At 41.6% G+C, this 18,973-nt stretch overlaps 4 protein-coding genes across 4 annotated transcripts; 3 read left to right on the top strand and 1 right to left on the bottom strand.

Annotated features, from left to right (window-relative positions):
- The first annotated feature begins 268 nt into the window (after positions 1–268).
- On the top strand, positions 269–2,709 carry LOC124194334 (tubulin alpha-1 chain-like). Its single transcript, XM_046588477.1, has 6 exons — positions 269–454; positions 926–986; positions 1,058–1,079; positions 1,162–2,131; positions 2,194–2,439; positions 2,507–2,709. The coding sequence occupies exons 1-6, from the start codon at positions 452–454 to the stop codon at positions 2,555–2,557; spliced, it is 1,353 nt and encodes a 450-aa protein (XP_046444433.1). The 5' UTR covers positions 269–451; the 3' UTR covers positions 2,558–2,709.
- Positions 2,710–3,183: 474 nt separating this feature from the next.
- On the top strand, positions 3,184–5,700 carry LOC124194333 (tubulin alpha chain, testis-specific-like). The gene is made up of 6 exons (XM_046588476.1): positions 3,184–3,442; positions 3,923–3,983; positions 4,057–4,078; positions 4,160–5,129; positions 5,191–5,436; positions 5,500–5,700. The coding sequence occupies exons 1-6, from the start codon at positions 3,440–3,442 to the stop codon at positions 5,548–5,550; spliced, it is 1,353 nt and encodes a 450-aa protein (XP_046444432.1). The 5' UTR covers positions 3,184–3,439; the 3' UTR covers positions 5,551–5,700.
- A 631-nt stretch (positions 5,701–6,331) lies between these two features.
- On the top strand, positions 6,332–7,660 carry LOC124194337 (protein LSM12 homolog A-like). The gene is made up of 5 exons (XM_046588480.1): positions 6,332–6,577; positions 6,778–6,911; positions 6,978–7,087; positions 7,152–7,278; positions 7,343–7,660. The coding sequence occupies exons 1-5, from the start codon at positions 6,454–6,456 to the stop codon at positions 7,418–7,420; spliced, it is 573 nt and encodes a 190-aa protein (XP_046444436.1). The 5' UTR covers positions 6,332–6,453; the 3' UTR covers positions 7,421–7,660.
- A 2,104-nt stretch (positions 7,661–9,764) lies between these two features.
- On the bottom strand, positions 9,765–11,025 carry LOC124194336 (neurogenin-2-like). Its single transcript, XM_046588479.1, has one exon. The coding sequence runs from the start codon at positions 10,876–10,878 to the stop codon at positions 9,985–9,987; it is 894 nt and encodes a 297-aa protein (XP_046444435.1). The 5' UTR covers positions 10,879–11,025; the 3' UTR covers positions 9,765–9,984.
- Positions 11,026–18,973: the final 7,948 nt, after the last annotated feature.

The following is an 18,973-nucleotide window of genomic DNA, read 5'->3' as shown; positions in this document are numbered from 1 at the left end:
AACAGAGAAGTAAACAAAATATAAAAGAATCGCCATAGACATTTATGTTTCAAACCATTATACATTCTACAAAGCAATTATTTCATAGCAGTAGAACTGGTAGAAACCTTTTTTAAAAATATTCTTATTTTAAAAAAGTTTAATGGTAAAATCTGATAATATTTAACCGGATTATTGAACGAGTATTTGCCATGTCTCTAGTCTCTTAAAGCTCCGCAGGAAAACGTTTTGGCCTTGTTAAACGTGAATTCAAAAAGTGACATTTTCTAACCGCCAGGTGACGCATAGGCTCTCCGTTTTCTTTATCGCAGTCTTTCCGTTACTCTTATCAGTATCCCGAGACCCGTTTTCCACAGAGGACGACATTACTTCGTTGCTCAGTGATAAACGCTCGCTTTTGTTACCACTTTAATTAAAGTTAACTCGAATCCATTCCAAATCACTTCTGAAAATGGTATGTTACTAAAACTTTATTTCTTTTTCCAATTCAACTGTGACATGTTTATGTAACTAGCTATCTTGTCGTATGAATGTTAGGATTTATGTAACACGGATGCACTGATAATTCTATGAGATCATGTAGAGCCATTAATATGAGTTACAATAGCAAATTTGTCATTTTTCTAGTGAGTTTTCCAAAAATTTGACTTTAAAATGGCCCCCAAGTGCATGAAGCATGACCGCATGCCGGTCCCGCCCTTGGCGCCCTATGCATCATTGCAAATGGTCGCCGGTAGCGATTCAAACTTCCTGTCAGTTAGGGTGTCACAATGCATGTCCTTGATCTGATTTCCTTTGACACGTTATTCGGTGCTTACTGAACAATTATTTTGGAAAGGAAATATAATTATTGTGCCCCATTGTATATGTCAAAATATATTTTAATTTCAAAAGTTTAATGTAATCACATATTTTCCCCTTACAGCGCGAATGTATCTCAATCCACGTCGGACAAGCCGGAGTCCAAATCGGAAATGCCTGTTGGGGTGAGATGTCTAGACATGGTTTATGAAAGAAATGGTTTTTAACCCTCCCTTTCTGTTTTATAATTCTTTAGAACTCTATTGCCTGGAGCATGGGTAAGATTAAATATTATGTCTAGTTATTCATTTCCTTTAATTGCTTTATCTCTACGACAAATTAATCATTTAAAATTTTTAGAATTCAGCCTGATGGGCGTATGCCGTCAGACAAAGTTGCGGGAGCATCTGATGACTCGTTCAACACTTTCTTTTCGGAATGTGGATCGGGAAAGCACGTGCCAAGAGCAGTCTTTGTTGATTTGGAGCCGACTGTGGTTGACGAAGTTCGCACTGGCACTTACCGCCAACTTTTCCATCCCGAGCAGTTGATCACTGGCAAGGAAGATGCCGCCAACAACTACGCCCGTGGTCACTACACTATTGGAAAGGAAATCGTTGATGTTGTCCTAGACCGTGTCCGAAAGTTGTCCGATCAATGCACTGGTCTCCAAGGATTCCTCATTTTCCATTCTTTCGGTGGAGGAACTGGGTCTGGATTTACTTCTTTGTTGATGGAACGTCTCTCAGTCGACTATGGTAAAAAATCCAAACTGGAGTTTGCCATCTACCCTGCTCCACAGGTGTCCACTGCGGTCGTTGAACCGTACAACTCGATTTTGACCACCCATACTACTTTGGAACATTCCGACTGCGCCTTCATGGTCGACAATGAAGCTATTTATGATATTTGCCGTCGTAATTTGGATATTGAACGCCCTTCGTACACCAATTTGAACCGTCTGATTGGCCAGATCGTTTCTTCCATCACCGCTTCTCTTCGTTTCGATGGCGCTCTGAACGTTGATTTGACTGAATTCCAGACCAATTTGGTCCCATACCCTCGTATCCATTTCCCACTCGTTACCTACGCCCCTGTCATCTCCGCCGAAAAAGCTTACCATGAGCAGATGACCGTTGGAGACATCACCAACGCTTGCTTCGAGCCGGCCAACCAGATGGTAAAATGCGATCCTCGTCATGGAAAGTACATGGCTTGCTGCATGTTGTACCGCGGAGATGTCGTCCCCAAGGATGTCAATGCTGCTATTGCAACCATCAAGACCAAACGTTCCATTCAATTCGTTGATTGGTGCCCAACTGGTTTCAAGGTTATATAACATTTACTTATTCCCATGAACATTTCAGTAATCTTGACATGATTTTCTTTTAGGTCGGTATCAATTACCAGCCCCCAACTGTCGTTCCTGGTGGTGATTTGGCCAAGGTTTCCCGTGCCGTTTGCATGTTGTCCAACACTACCGCCATTGCCGAAGCCTGGGCTCGTTTGGATCACAAATTTGATCTCATGTACGCCAAACGCGCTTTCGTCCACTGGTATGTTGGTGAAGGTATGGAGGAGGGAGAGTTCTCTGAGGCTCGTGAAGATTTGGCCGCTCTCGAGAAAGATTACGAGGAGGTATTGATCATTTTGATTAGAGTTTTTTACAAGAGAAATATAATAACCCATTTTACTTCTGAAATAGGTTGGAATGGATTCCGTCGAAGGCGAGGGAGAAGGTGGCGATGAATATTAATTGTAATATATACATTGAATGTCGCCCAGAAACATACTCCATTTAATGTAGTGGCTACGTGTTTGTTGCTTGCTTCCATAATATTCATTTGCTCCTCAATTGCTCAATTTTGAGTTTATTTTACAAGCAAATAAAAATATTCGCACATTTAATACTTTGTCTTCTTTTCTTACAACGGGAACAAATAAATCGTGGTTAAAAAATATGAAAGAGATAATTCAGATTATAGTGTTCAATGCTCTACTGGGCATATCTTTGAAAACGTCTTGTTGGGTTGTCATAAATACCGGAGGGGAAATATTTCCAGGCACTTATTTGAAAGCTATTCCGGCTATTCGTACAATCGAAATAAATATTTTTTACGGTTAAGGTTCGTCCTCGAGGATTAATAAATGCAGAGCATTTTTATAACATTCCTGAAAGAATTATATAACTTTCATCCAGACAATTTTCCTTCGGATCGATTGGATTTCTTGTCCAAATTATGAAAAGTCAATAAAACAAACCTGCCAGCAGTGTTGACAAATAAAAGCTAGACTGTATTTTTGGTATAAATTAGGAACTCCCGCCATTTCTAAAAAAGTATATCGGTTAAAATGCTGGTTTTCAAATTGTTATCTCATTCTCCATCTTTCAAGTCTAGACAATCGCCACCGCCACGCCAACGCCAACGGCCATCATCTTTCTGGAAAGTCGAGATTCATTTTTTCCCCACCAGGTGCTTGTCTGCTGCTGTGCTCTGTAGAGCCCAACGAGAGACGTGTCAGTATCCCGAGAACCGTTTTCCATAGAGGACGACATTACTTCGTTGCTCTGTGATAAACGCTCGATTCATCCTTCTTTCTCTCAGATTCTCAATTCAATCTCAGAACACTCCTCAAAATGGTACGTTAGTCATCATGACACATCTTACATTTATTTTCTTATTCCAAAACTGTCGATATGGAATTTTCCATGTGGTTTGTTGAATACTTTTGCTGTAAATGAATTGGGGTTACCGTTGGAATTTCGCTTCTCACTAGACTTACGTAAATTCCCATTTTCGAACTGCGACTCTCAAAATTTTTGTGGGTAAAATGGCCTCCGAAGGCATGCCCAAATGCAGCACCATGACCGCATTGCCGGTCCCGCCCTAAGCATCATTGCAAATGGTCGCCATCCGAGATTTCTCTTGGTCTCCGGCTGCATCTTGAGTTTCATATTCTTAAGCCGAGTGATGTTTCTGATTGTAGACTTTGTTCATCGTGTAGTTTATTTCTGATTTTCATATTTTGCTGGCGTCCAGTTTCTGTTCCTTGAAATTGAAAATTTATTTTTCCACATTCCTGAACACGAGTTTCATTAATTGCTTGTCTTTCTCAACAGCGCGAATGTATCTCAATCCACGTTGGACAGGCCGGAGTCCAGATTGGTAACGCTTGCTGGGGTAAGTTATCAATGTTCTGTGAGTCATAAGTAACATTTTATTGATTTCCATTTTCTTTGTAATTTTTTTATAGAATTGTATTGCTTGGAGCATGGGTAAGAATTTTTTTTTCCAAAGATGTGTTTTAAAGTATATTCTATGTCTTGATTAAAAATTAACTGATGTGGTGTATTTAGAATTCAGCCTGATGGTCGTATGCCGTCCGATAAAGTTGCTGGTGGAATCGATGACTCTTTCAGCACTTTCTTTGCCGAATGCGGTTCAGGCAAACATGTCCCAAGAGCTATCTTCGTCGACTTGGAACCGACTGTGGTTGATGAGGTTCGCACTGGCACATACCGTTCTTTGTTCCACCCTGAGCAGTTGATTACCGGAAAGGAGGATGCAGCTAACAACTACGCTCGTGGTCATTACACCATCGGCAAGGAGATTGTCGATATTGTATTGGATCGTGTCCGCAAGTTGTCCGATCAATGCACTGGTCTTCAGGGCTTTCTCATTTTCCATTCCTTCGGTGGTGGCACTGGGTCTGGATTCGCCTCCCTGCTGATGGAGCGCTTGTCGGTAGACTACGGCAAGAAATCCAAACTGGAGTTCGCCATCTACCCTGCTCCACAGGTGTCCACTGCGGTCGTTGAACCGTACAACTCGATTTTGACCACCCATACTACTTTGGAACATTCCGACTGCGCCTTCATGGTCGACAATGAAGCTATTTATGATATTTGTCGTCGCAACCTGGACATTGAGCGACCCAGCTACACCAACTTGAACCGTCTGATTGGCCAGATCGTTTCTTCCATCACAGCTTCTCTTCGTTTCGATGGCGCTTTGAACGTTGATTTGACTGAATTCCAGACCAATTTGGTCCCGTACCCTCGTATCCATTTCCCACTTGTTACCTACGCCCCCGTCATCTCCGCCGAAAAAGCTTATCATGAGCAGAATTCCGTTGGAGACATCACCAACGCTTGCTTCGAGCCGGCCAACCAGATGGTCAAATGCGATCCCCGTCACGGAAAGTACATGGCTTGCTGCATGTTGTACCGTGGTGATGTCGTCCCCAAGGATGTCAATGCTGCTATTGCCACCATCAAGACCAAGCGTTCCATTCAATTCGTTGACTGGTGCCCAACTGGTTTCAAGGTAGTATTTTTATAGCAATTGCCCACAGGCTGGTTCTCATTGATTTCTTTCTCCTCGTTAGGTCGGTATCAATTACCAGCCCCCAACTGTCGTTCCTGGTGGTGATTTGGCCAAGGTTTCCCGTGCCGTTTGCATGTTGTCCAACACGACTGCCATCGCCGAGGCCTGGGCTCGTTTGGATCACAAGTTTGATCTGATGTACGCCAAGCGTGCGTTCGTCCATTGGTACGTTGGTGAGGGTATGGAGGAGGGAGAGTTCTCTGAGGCTCGTGAAGATTTGGCCGCTCTCGAGAAGGATTACGAGGAGGTAACAATTTTGATTACGATTTACCCCCCTAGATGATTTTATAATTTATTGTTTGTAAAACAGGTCGGTATGGATTCCGTCGAAGGCGAGGGAGAAGGTGGCGATGAATATTAATTGAAAATTATCATTCCTTGTTAACCAAGAAAAACATGTACCCCTTTTATCTAGTGGCAGGTGCTTGTTGCTTGCTTTCTAGTGTTTCTCGTCTTAATTGCTCTATTTATTTAGAGCGTTTAAAGCCAATATGATACTTCTCGCGTTAAATCCTCTTGTCAATGTTTTATTTCGAACGTCTTTTGGTCAGTTAGTCAGCAATATTTTTCAGCTATGAAAAAGATAATTAAGGATTGTCCATTAATGCAAGTAAAAGATAGTTAAGAATTGTCCATTAATGCAAGTATAAGCATATTTTGGAATATCTGGTATCTGTGATATTAAAAACAGATGAATTTATTATTAAGTGTGTAGCTGGTAGAAAACGTAGTGGTCTTCAACATCTGTATGCGTCATGTTTTTGACAAACACACATGTGACCCCTTTACAGAACATCAATAAAATTGCCGCATAGTTTAAGTTGACTTGAAGTGTTGTGAATGCCAACTGCATCGTAAACTTAGGTAACAGCTGCATCAGCATCTGCTTGTTTAGTTCCACAGACATTCACCAGTAAATGCGAAATATTTGAGTAGGTTATTTATCCACTACCACAAAAAAATATGGAATAATAAACGACGAAACTTTAGCTAAAAATAAAAAAAATAATAATTATAATTCCCGCACGAAATTTACAAAAAAATGAACGACAACGTCACTTCTGTCTGTCAAACGCAGGGGATAACGCGGATTTTGGAATAAAGAGAAGGTAGGGGAATGGGTTTATGGGTGCCCGTGCGGCCGGCATGTCTGCTAGACTCCGCCTACTTTTTACTTGATGTTACCAGCGTTGTCTGATCGGAGTGTTGTTGTGTCTCGCCCCGTTTTTTGGAGAATTTTTTCTGTTTCTTCTGGAGCCAAAATATGGCGTCGGATGGCAATGAGTACTTTTCGGTCGGAAGTCTAGTTTCGTGCAAAACATGCCATAATCAAGTGATCGAAGGCGAAGTCCTCGCCTTTGATCAACCTACCAAAATGCTGATTCTCAGTAAGTTTACCGGCTCTTTTAACTTAACCGATAACTCACGCTCTTGTCGGCTACTTGTCACGCTCATACTTTTTTTTTCCTTGGCACACGCTGTTTGTTTAACTATAAACTCGTTTTTCAAACTGTGCAACTCATTTTCTTCCTTCTTGTTGTTAGGGATATTTGAATTCAGTCTAATAATAGACCTCTGCTCTTTTCAGAATCACCTTCTTCGTGTGGAAGACCCTCTGTCAACGATGCACATGTTGTAAATCTTGGGCAAGTGAGTGATGTTCAAGTAAAGAGAGAGGCAACTTCTTCTCCACCTCCCCATCCAGTTCAGAATGTCGAAAGAGTAAGTTTTAAATACTATTTACTTTTATCAATCATGCTATATACATCTTTTATCCTCGATTGGTAGCTGAAGAAAAGGGTGCGTATGGAAGTAGAAAGAAAACAACACATGATAACTGCCCTGGAGTCTGGTGTTTCTCCTGAAGGGCTCAAGCTGTTTAATGCTGTCAAACGAACGTGAGGATAACAGCAGGGAATCAGAGAAACAACATAATCTATTGTTTATAAAAATTAACTACAGGATTGAGGATGTTGCATGGGAAGGCAAAAACATTCGAGTCATGGATCAAGTGACAATTAGTCCCCCGTATCATCCAGAAAATGTCCAGGGCAATATGGAAAAGGCTGTGAACCATGTTAGAAAAATTGTGAGTGTCTGGATTAATCACTACTATACATCAAATAAGCTAAGATTTTATTTTCTTGTTATAGGTTGAAAAGTACATGAAAGACCATTCAGATACAAAAGGAGGAAGCAGTGAAAACAGTAATACATTAGCTTCTCCGTGAAATCAGGCAAAATATGGCCCCACTCTTTTCACGACGACCAGTACCATTTTCTCCATCCTGCTTCACCATCTTCTCAAAAATTCTAGATAATAAATAAATACAACAACTTCAAACAAGCAAAGAGAATGCTGGTTCTTCACAGCTGTAAAATACGTCCGATTAAAAAATACTTGATGATTTTCGGAGCGTGTAGTGGCGTATGAAATGGCGAGATGATATACAATGATAACTTCTTGTTTACTTTCATTGAGTTTTTATTTTAAGTACTTATATTGAGTTAAATTATTATTGCTGTAGCCAACTGATTTCAATTGGCCTTGGCAAATTGGATTTTGTGTGATACTGCATTTTTTGTTCTGATTTAGACCACTTTTCACTCGGCCAGTACAACTTAGTAATTTTTTATATTATTCGTTTTCTTATCAATCAATAAGCAAGTTGTCGAGTTCTTACTATTTTTATCTAAGTAAAATACTTCAACAAACAATTCCTTCAATTCCTTCTCATGAGATTACAATGTCACAGCTGAGCTGACCGGGTTATATTTGTTAAGTAAAGGGAATATTGATTTTGTCAAATGCTGATGCTTCTGAGATAACGCCAACCCGAATCACGGAATCATCATATTTATAACAAAATTCAAGATTTTTTTCCCTTTTTTTAATTTTATTTCGATTAACTTTAAAACTGGTCGCTAGGTGGTGCTCATTCAATTTTCATTTATTTTATAAATGTCAAGTTGAAGTTAGTGATTTTCTTTTTGAAATTGACAAATTCATTTCTGAACAAATATATAAATTTTTTTAATATCCTAAATAAGTGAATAGTATAAATTAAATTCAGATCCCATTATAAATCTGTGACCGAGGTAAAAATATGGCAGCTGTGTATCAACTTCAATCGTCGTCTCATTTACATATTTTGGCTGAAACCAGAGCTAATTGAGCGGGAATCAAAGTGATTCATAAGACATTTCAGTGATTAGTTAAACATTCGTTCTTCCTTGTTATCCTATATTTGTGTACTAAATTTGTGTGAATGTGACCTTACAGACTATTTTCGTGAATGCAGCCATCGAAATTCCATCTGGTTTCAACGTGGGACAGTCTCTGTTCAAACTTTGGTAAGTCCCGGTCTTTTTATTATTCCTGGTTTTCTGTGAAATCCTTTGTTTCCCTGGTTAAATGCTATGCGTTTCGTTGGTCATTCGTTAGTCACGTTTTTTTCAAACTCGCCATTTTTGGATTTTTCACGAACAAGTTTCTTATTCCCACGTGTCCAAAGGCTTAACTTGATAATAGCTTTAGACCTTTGATGAAAAAAGGACTTGCATTAGTTATTGAAAATCCCCATTTTTGATGATTAGAACGTACGTACACAGTTCTTCTATGTAAATTTCAGTCAGATCGTAAAAACAGATTAGGCCATTCGTTTGCAACTACAAAAACAAACGTGCGTGCCAGCGACTGAAATCGCTGGATTTCGCGTCACGTGTGATGCTGTAATCAACGAAATGGGTTCGTACATTAGTCGTTGGAGCATCTCTGGATGAGTCTATCAGCCGTTTGTATGTCAATTGACACGACGACACGTGTCACTAGCTGCTCACTTGTTGACTTGAGGAATTAGCCAGTAAATATTGAGCTGACAAGGGCCCTACGTCAGTCACGCGACCGGCACGCGACTCTAACCATTCTTGGCTCTCTATCACACAAGAGATGAGCTTGGCATCCACACCCGGAACTGCAAAAGACTCTTGTGATAATAACCCCCCGCTGCTGAAAGTTTTGTCTGATTAGCTAAGTGGTGAGCTACTATGTAACTTACTCATCAACCGCATTGCTGGCCAACACTGTGCTGCTGGCTGCTACAAGTTGTGCGTGCCAAAGTTTTTTTAAATTCCCTTCCTTTCGCTATTATGTCTTTCCCATTTCATGAAAATACCGATCAATATGTTGCGTCTGTAGGGGACTGTCAGGAACCATTCGAGCGGAATCTTTCCAATATTTTTGGTTTTGTTTCTCCCTTCCATAGTCTGAGGGGACTTTGTATCTTTTTTCTGTGTGCTGTCTACGTCGTACTGTGCACTATAGAGCTATAGGGGAGTCGGCACTCAACAAAAGAATCATTGGAGCTGAAGACTGTATGCACCAACTTTGCCTAGCTGAAAGATCAACCGACGCCATGTTTTGTGTACATTTTACACTTGGGTCTTGGTACACTTTTTCTCGTCTCCATAGTTTCATTTGTTTACCTTCATGGGATTCAGGTCGCTTAATGAAATTAAAGGTTTTTCAGCTAATGAATTTTAATTGAATTTTCTAATGAATGAAACACATGTAAATGAGATTCAACTTTTTTTTTTATTGACTCGGATCAGAATTTCTGTTTTATTTACAATAGATCAAGTCGAGGGATTGTGGGAGGGTTTGATATAAAATCATTGGATCATTTTTTTTTCAGCAGCTCTGGGAGATTTGCATACAAAAGTGTCAAGAGAATGATATGAGAGAAAGGCCAAATAATTTGTGTGTGTGCGTTGACATTGCCGTTTGTTGTTTCTTTTATACACACGGGAATTCGGGTGACAGCATGTCGTGATATCCCGAACTTGACGAGGAATCCGAGTAGTAACTATCGACGGAGCATCCGGTGGAAGAATAGGGAAGGTGATACTCGTTGTACTGATTGTTTGACGTCGTCCAATTGGTCATTTGATGATTGGTAATGGCCGGAGTGGCCGGCAGCCACGTCTGTTGTTGTTGAATTTGAGGTGGTGGTTGTGGCTGGAACTGCTGGAAGTGGTCGGTTTTCTTGTTGGCCAGTTGATTAACGAAGACGTCGAAATAGTCGTTGGCCAGTTGACCTCCGCCCTCGCCGACGCTTCCGCTGCACGAAGAGGATGAAGATGAAGACGACGAATCGAATGGAGGTAGAGCAGGTTCCACCGTCCGGCGATTGTTCCAGGGAATGACGGTGTGGTCCGGAGCTGTTGTCGATGTGATGGAACTGCCTTGGTCGCTGATGCTGACCGTGACGTTGCCGACATTCACCTGGATGCTTCCGCCCGATGGATCGTGTCCTCCGACGAGATCCAAAGTCTGCGACAAGGCCCAGATGTAATTGTGCGCAAAGCGGAGAGTTTCGATTTTGGTCAGCTTGGTCTCCTCCGGAAAGGTGGGCAGGACAGTGCGGAGTCGATCCAGGGCGTGATTCAGCATGTGCATGCGGTTGCGTTCGCGGTCGTTGGCTTTGACTCGACGGGTCCGCTTGATTCGCATCACCTGGGTCGGACTGCGAGCCCTCACTCGCGATTTGCTGTAGCGCTTCTTGCGGATCTGCTGTTGCGGATCGTCTTCCATTGCGGCCGGAACAGTTTTCGAAGATTTGCGACGCGGTTTCGTGTTTGAATTGACTTCGTTCAACAGTTGAACCAAATCAACATTTTCGTACGACATTTTTAAAAAAAGGAAATTGGTGGAATTCAAAACAAACTGGTTCAGTTTTCAAGTTGATTTGCTCTGCTAGTAGACTCGATCCGGATGGATGGAGGCTTGCAACTGAGTCGGTGGACGCTCACCGACCTCGCCTTTAAACCTCAGCGCCCAACAAAGGTCAGGTTGCCGGAGCCCAGGACTGGAGCGCCCGTCTATTGATGGAAAACTCCTCCCACTCTTGGGGTTTTGGGTCCAGCTCTTGCTATATGGTCTACACGATGGGCGGAGCTGACGATTAACTCTGTCTCTCCCCCAATTGGTCTTTCTTTCCCTTCGTTTCTCTCCGACGTCTAATTTTCCCATTTTTTTTTCCTTCTCTCTCTCATTCTGGTTAAAGAGCTATTTTCATTTGATCCGCACAGAGGAGGAGGAAAAAAAATAAACCTCGCTCAACCTTTATATATACATTTGTGATCAACTTCAAACACACGATGAATAATCGTTTTTTTTTTTCGTTGGCTTCTCTTTTGATCCAAGAACTATATACATGCATCCCCCGCTCTCTTTTGTCCATGTCGCCACTCGACTTTTCTCTTGTGCAGTTGCTCTCTCGACTCTTGTTCATCCGCCACTTTTCTCTTTTTATCGAAAAGTAATTTGATTTTTCGGTACTACTGTGTGTGCTGCCGCCCGTTTGGTCAGCTCCCCTTTGCAATTTTTGTCATTTAACCAAACGGAATGAGTTTTAGACGTAATTGATTCAACTACTGTACGTGGAGAATCAGCGGGGGACTGAAATTCCGTCATCATTTGGGTGATTGTGTTTTTTAATAATTGGAAATTATCGCAGGGAGGTCGGCTTTAAATGATCGTGTGAATCGAACAAATTCTTTGACGCGATGAATGCTAATGTTAGGGGGGAGACTATGGGACCCGATTTGCATATCCTTGCTCTATTCATAGCTCCTTCAGTGCTCCGAGTCATTACGTATGTCGACTGTGTCTCGATCTTTAAAAAAAAAGCCAATGCGAAACAAAACAGCCCAAAAGAAACTTGAAATTGTCATCATGTACGTTCCTTTGTATATATAGTCATAGGGCTATGTGTAAGCTGAACACAGCGCAGCGTACATAAATGTCAACCCTCTTAACAGCTGCGCAGCTGGCCTCTTAATTGACGTCCTAGGTTCTTTGAATCTTTTGTACCATCGCAGTTCACCCTTTTGGTTATCAACGAGGAATCATTGTAGATATTTTTTATTTTCAAAATTTAAACATATCCGCGCTGGAGTAAACAAATAATAATAAAAAACAAACTAACAAACAAATTTCCGATGGCTGGTTTATGCAACTGGATGACGATGATGATGTTTTCAATTCATCGATGAGTAAACAAAAGACAAGAGAGCGGAAGATTACCCCGAAAGAAGAGTGAGCTCGCCTCCCCCGTTACATGGGCTTAAGTCGACCACGCGTGGAAAATGAGACACGTATGCGATTGGGATCAATCCGATCCTATAACCTACTACTACTACTACTACTACTACTACTCCGGCTTATATGTTACCAGCTGAGTGAGGGTCTATATCCATATGAGTCTAACTCGTAGATTTTTTTTCAAAATGGAGGGTGTCGATGTGTGTCTACGATGCGGAGAGGACCCAGCCAGTCCCCAACGCCACCTGTCACTTGTTGAGGAGGAGGGGATATGGGACTCCTGGTAGAAAAACACGGGCGACACAGGGGGACGCGCGTGCTGTGTGTGTGGTGTTTGCCGCCTGCTACAAAGCCAACACTCTCTCTCTCTTCTCTGTTGATCGTTTGTTGATCAACAATCACTTTCGTTTTTCGCCTGTGTGTATCTACGCCGTGTTTTGTTTGACTGTATCTCATCGCGATTTGAAAGTTGGCGCTTTTTTCTGATTGAAAAGTTGATGAATAGAATTACACAGTAGGAAATGATTATTTCCTGTTTGTAATAAAAAAAAATAAAAAACGAGACAGACTGGCGCAGTTTACAAGTGGCGGCACTCGACACAATCTACAAAAAGAAAACCTGGCGGTGCCAGGAAAAAAAGCTGATGAGCTCGTATTCTCTATCGTTTCGAGAGCTCCTTCAAAGTATACACGGGGGCGTAGATAATTGATGGTTGAACAAGCGCTCCAGCTTATACGCACTCGTAATCATGGCTCGCGCGCTCTCTTTTTGCTTTCAATTTTTATTTCTCGGTTACGCTTCTTTATTTTTTGAAATCAATGAGACTCGCGGAAACACCTACATACTCTTTGTTTTTTTGAACTCCCCCCCCCCTCTCTCTTACAAGACCACCTGCCATTCCACACAGTGTGTGTTGTTGGCCGGCGGATTACATGGACTCGAGCAGCCGCAAGCGGCACCGGATCAGTTTTCCAGTGCTCGAGAATAAAAAGGTTTGCCGACCATCGTTTTGCTCCTTGTGGCGGCGTTTGACACAATTCCAAACAATTCAATTTCGTTTTCAAGCGTCTCATCGATCATTGAAGAATTTTTGGGAGAACCGACAAAGTCCCCCGCAAACAACAAAAAAATGAAGTTATGGATACTATTTCTAGTGTGAATATAGTACAAGAGGAGAAATACTTGTTTTCAATTCTTTTTTTTGTGTGTGTGTCATTGTGTGTGACACCCGAGAAAGTGAACTCTGGACACTATGGGAAGGTGTTAATGATCTTCTCTTTAGTCAAACGACACCTCCTATTTCAACCCTTTTTTTCCTATCCTTTTTTCATCTAAGAATAGAATTTTCGCTAAAATAGGAAAGAAAAAAGGGACAACATTCTTGGGATTTTCTGATGATGGGCTCATCCATCATCCGGATGGATTCAACTAATTTCTTCGGTTATTATCCGGCGCTTCCCCGTGAACATTTGCGATAGAGTCCTTCCAAAGTCAAGTTTAGTCGACGGTGAATAAATACATCGATGATGGATTTAGACATCGTCTGAAGGAATTGCTACTGGAAAAAGACACACACATGTTCAGGTTGATTTAGCTAGCCATCGGTGTTTTTGTTGTGTGAACAAGTGTCAACTTGTAATGGACTGCGGCGATACGCTTTTTGATCAATTGGACTGGCGGCATTCGACACAGAGTAGAGAGCGGTAGCTCTTTTTTTAGTAGTAGACACTTGTGTTGTGACAGTGATCGGAAACCGAGTCGAATCGCTGCCCCGGACAAACTCCTCGTTGTGCCGATTGGTCGCGCTTCACGCTGACATTAAATGCAACTTGGCCCAGTATTATTCCTCCCCACCTAATTATATCCAATTGAATCTACAATCATCCTTAACCCTTTTGAATGAAATTATTCCGTTGATCTCTTGACAAATGTAAATCGTCGAATTTTTTGGGGGGGACAAATAATAGTCCCGGATAATGACCGGAGCTTTTCATCCATCACAGATTCGCAGCTAGGGAATAAAGAATATCGGGTTATTTATTTACCCGGAATAGAATACATTTTTGTTTGTTTCCCTGCTACGATGCTGGACGTTCGGGCGTAATCTCGTCTATAAAATATAGGCCTCTATTCGGGATGTTATTTACGTAAAATATGGATTTGCCATATGGGACGCACAGCTAGAACTCTGTGCCTCGTAGTATATGGTGATGGTTATGCAGAGAAAGAGACGAGAGAGAGAGGGGAAAAAATCTGGGCTGGCGGGGCATCAGACATGAGGAATTGGTCTGCAGTCTACTTTTAATCGACGCTATTCTTCAATCACCCTCACCAGCCATCCCCACCCCAATTTCTGCTGGATGATGTTCCTCCTCCCCCTTTTTCTCTATCGAGTTTTATAGAGGGCGATAGATTCATTCAGCACACAACCCCCCCTCCATCTCTTTTCGCTCCACTCTGACGGGTGTGCGCTCACAGAGTTGGGGAGACTCTCTTTTGATATTCTTCTTCGATGGTTTTCGACTAGCTGCTGCTACTAGTAGTAGAGTAGGTAAAGCCTTGCGCGATTGACCCTAGCGCAGCATCCCTTTTTTCATTTCTTTTGTGAGCGACTTGGTTGCTTTTGGCGTCGTGTGTGCACAGGCACCGATTCGGAGCTGGCGCGCAGCTCTCTTCTCGTTTTGAATCGAGACGCGCCACCCCACCAGGAATCAGCATGACGTCCCCAACACTCTGGCGTCGTTTTTGTGCTCGGCCATCAAACGAGCAGAGGCCCCCCTTGACAAGTCAGCCAACTAAAATCGAATAAATTGCATTGCCAGAAAATAATGTCATTTGCCCGTAAATGATTTTCCCTGTCCATTTTCTTCTTCTCTGATTTCATTTTGGGTTTTTTTATTGAAGAAGGGAAAGTGTTTGTTGTTAATCTAAAAGTCGTTCGTTCAAATTCCCCGCTCAAAAAATACCTTTCTGCATGGGCGTCGTATACTACCCTCGGGTGGTAGCGACACAATAGGGAAATCTTGTTTTTGCGATGGATTCAAAACAACACACGAGGTAGGGGGGGATCACGCGACCAAAAAACAGCACGCTACGTTATACAGCGACACCAGCCAACAATGGCATTAGAGGGTATTTAAAGCTACGTATTATTTGCTATCGTGATCCAGCTTTCTAGTATTTTTTTTGTATTCTTTCCTGCCTAGGAGGGGATACCCAATCCATGTGACGCTATTGTATAGAATCTATACGTCAGAATAGTAGTTTTTATCATTATCATTACGATTTAGATAGAGGGGGGAGGGAATGATAGAGAGAAAGAAAGGGGGTGGTTGTGATGGGGAGGAGTATAGGAAGGTTTTTGAAGCGGGCCTTTTAAATCGTTGCCCGCGAGGAACATCTGCCCACGCAAATATAGTACCAGTCCGGCGTCTACTACTATAGAGTACGCACAGCCTACTTGTAATTTAGACTTTATCTATCCTCGTCTGCTATTTCTAGTGGGGGGGTTGGAAATATGTCAACGACAATATATTTTTTTTTTCTCTCAAATAAAATTCCACTTAACTTTGATACGCTTATTTATTTATTTATTTTTAAAAAATCGAAACGAAGGAACGGATCGATGAGTCACGCCATCTCGAGGATCGCTACACTAGAATTGAAAAAAAGAAAAAACAGTTTAACACTCCTTGTCGATACTTTAATGTATGCGCATATCATTAGAGGAATTGTCAACTTAGGTTTTTTTGAAAAGCAGAGCGACAACGAAAATAAAAAGTAGAACCCCCTTTAAAACCCGATTCAATTGGCGCGGAGGGCGTGAAGTATATCGCGTTGATAAATCACAAAACGACTCTAGCGAGTAAAAGCGAAAATCTGTACGCGCAAACTGTTACCATTTTTCAATGGAAATTTTATTTTTTTTATTTCACATTCAACCGATCGATCGTTGGGGGGAGAAAAACATTTTATAAATTTTGGAGGATATTTTAGTAATGACCGTTGATTTAATCGAAAGAAAAAGTATACGATCGACCGGTTTGAGTATGAGTTGAATATTTTTTTGAAGTCTTGGCAAGTTCATCGGCGAAGATGTGTGCTACCCACGGTCCCTTATTTTTTGAAATTTCATTCAAGTTGAACGACTCTGAAAGGCCGGCCTATTGTGCGTCGCAAACGAAGCGGACTTGGTTGGTTTTTTAAAAAAATAATTTTCAAAAGAAGGAAGATGATGGTTTAGTGTATATAGTCTACCCCGCAGTGTGTGCGCTTAATGCGCTAAATAAAGAAATCTTGGCGGCGATTTCAAAAGACGAGCGCAGCGGGGCTTACAAGATGAAGAACAAGAACTTCCACGGTTATTAGGAGAAAGTAAAGTGTACTACACCGGTTGTGTGTTTTTTATTCTTTCAAGAGGGAGGAGGAACTCATCAGAGCAGATACAGTAAAAAAAAAACTCATTTGACGGATTATCTTTTGATTATTACAAGGCCAGTTCACACGCATTGTAAATAATAAATGTATCAGATCTGTTATCAACGGTCACAGTTCGACAAGTTTTTCCTTGAAATATCCGCCGGATGGTTTGGTTTAGATACAAGTTTTCACAACAACAATAACAACCACATTCAAATGAGTCTGAAAATTCCATTGAAATTGAATCACGAGAAAACGGTTGGCATTCTGTGAAATCTTGTCGACTGGAAATGTTATTTCCAACATTGGCTACTGTCTGTGATGTGTATCTGTCGTTATTTTAGGATCTCTCTCGATGAAAATATGACCGTTTTGAATATAAGACTGAAACATTCCGTTCTATTTTTGCGGGGGCCCACGTATATAATAATCATTTAGAAAGCATTCCGATGACGGAGCTCATTGTGTAATGTATACAAACACGCCCAGCATGCGTCTCCCATTTTGGGTGGACCTTTTTTTTTTCTTTCTATTCCGGCTGGGACTCCCTCCAGTTCTTTCGGGCAAGTCTCCACTGTATAAGAACGTCTTGGGTCCCATATATAATAGTTTGTCCCCATCTCTACGCAATGTCTCTGCTAAACGCCGTGTGGATAATCTGACCAAATATTTTGTCAAAGACGTGATGGTTTTTCCATCCTCCTCTTACCCCCCCCCCCCCTCTCTCACTGGATCAAAAAAGGGGATCCCAAATGCGGAACTCCGGTGAAGCATTCATGCGCGAATGACGTAATGCGATCGGATGTTAGTTGTGTGTGTTGTTAGATGTCTGTATACATACAACACACAGCATCAGCTCCTGAGGATTACATGAGCCTGAAAATTCAACACACACACACAGCATCATCTACTCCCCGATATCGAACTTATTTTTCCCTATTGTTATTTTTTCTTCTCAACGTTATATAATACAACACAGCAGGATAGGATAGAGATCTCTCTACCTTTTTTTTTATTTTTTTATTAGCATGATGGCGTCTGCTGCGTTGATGGGTGCTATATGCTCCCCTTCGGCTTTTGTTGCACGACGCGATCAGGTGAACTTGATATCATCGCAGAACTTTTTGGATAAAATGAAAATAAAAAAGGGAGAGCGTTATAGCACATCATCAGATGTTGATGCTGATTAGTTTGTGGTTTTCGACATCTCGTCCGTTGTGTATTTTTACGCCCCGCATGAAAAGAAAATCAAGTCCGTTGCTCATAGATTTGTTACGCTCAAATTATTTACAGCATGTAGATTTCTTTTTTAAATTAATAGTGTTAAAATCAATCGAATCAACTTGATGAAAGTTTTACCTTGTACCTGTTTCCTGTCATGAATATTCATGAGTGCGATTTGATTCTGCGCATATGGATACGGATGATTTGATGGGATAATTTGACAAATTTCCGGGCGGCTGTTGCTGATTGTCGGCTCCACACCTTTTGTTTTGTTTTTTTTTCTTCCGGGCTATCGATGGATATGTGCCGCTGCCGCACGTTCGGCACGCGCCTTTGCACCCGCCACGCGTATGGCACCCGGTCCAGCGGTCATCAAGTATGGCGCTCTCGTTTTACAACTTTAACATGTTTCCTGCCATCTCCTACAGTGGCCAGATTTTGTTATTGTCGCCGTGGTTCAGCAATCTGTTCGCTGATCAAAACTGCGCGTACGTCGCTGGTGTGGGCCAACCGGCGATTTGTGTCCGACACCTTTGACATGCGGTGCCCATCCGTGTCCGGTAGCTAATGGGACATAAAAGGACAAGATTAAATCCTCTGAGGAGGCGCGGACCACCTCTAGAGTTAACATGGTTGCTCTAAATAACCAGGGTTGTTAATATCGCAAAAAATAAGTATTTCCGATTGCGATAGCGTTATTGGTGTTTTTTTTTATTGCCGACTATCGAACGATGAAGTTTCAAAAAAGTATCGGTGCGATAATCGTCGATAGTCGCCGATACTTTTTACAACGTTGCAAAATTTAAAAAAAAATTTATAAAATATTTTTCTGCATATTTTTTTCAAAAGAAGAAAAACTATATTAACAATATCCCTTGTTTTCCAGCTCGGACGTGGTATTTTAAAAAACTTGGATGAGCGAATACACCACTGTAGTGCTCATCCATTTTCAGCTGTAACTTAATGCTACTTTTAAGCAGTCTACAGTTAAAAAAAAACTATCGCTATCGCGTCATCGGCGATGAAAACGCGATT

The sequence above is a fragment of the Daphnia pulex genome, chromosome 5 (assembly GCF_021134715.1).
Source record: "Daphnia pulex isolate KAP4 chromosome 5, ASM2113471v1".
Lineage (NCBI taxonomy): Eukaryota > Metazoa > Arthropoda > Branchiopoda > Diplostraca > Daphniidae > Daphnia > Daphnia pulex.
This window is presented reverse-complemented; position numbering and strand designations above follow the sequence as displayed.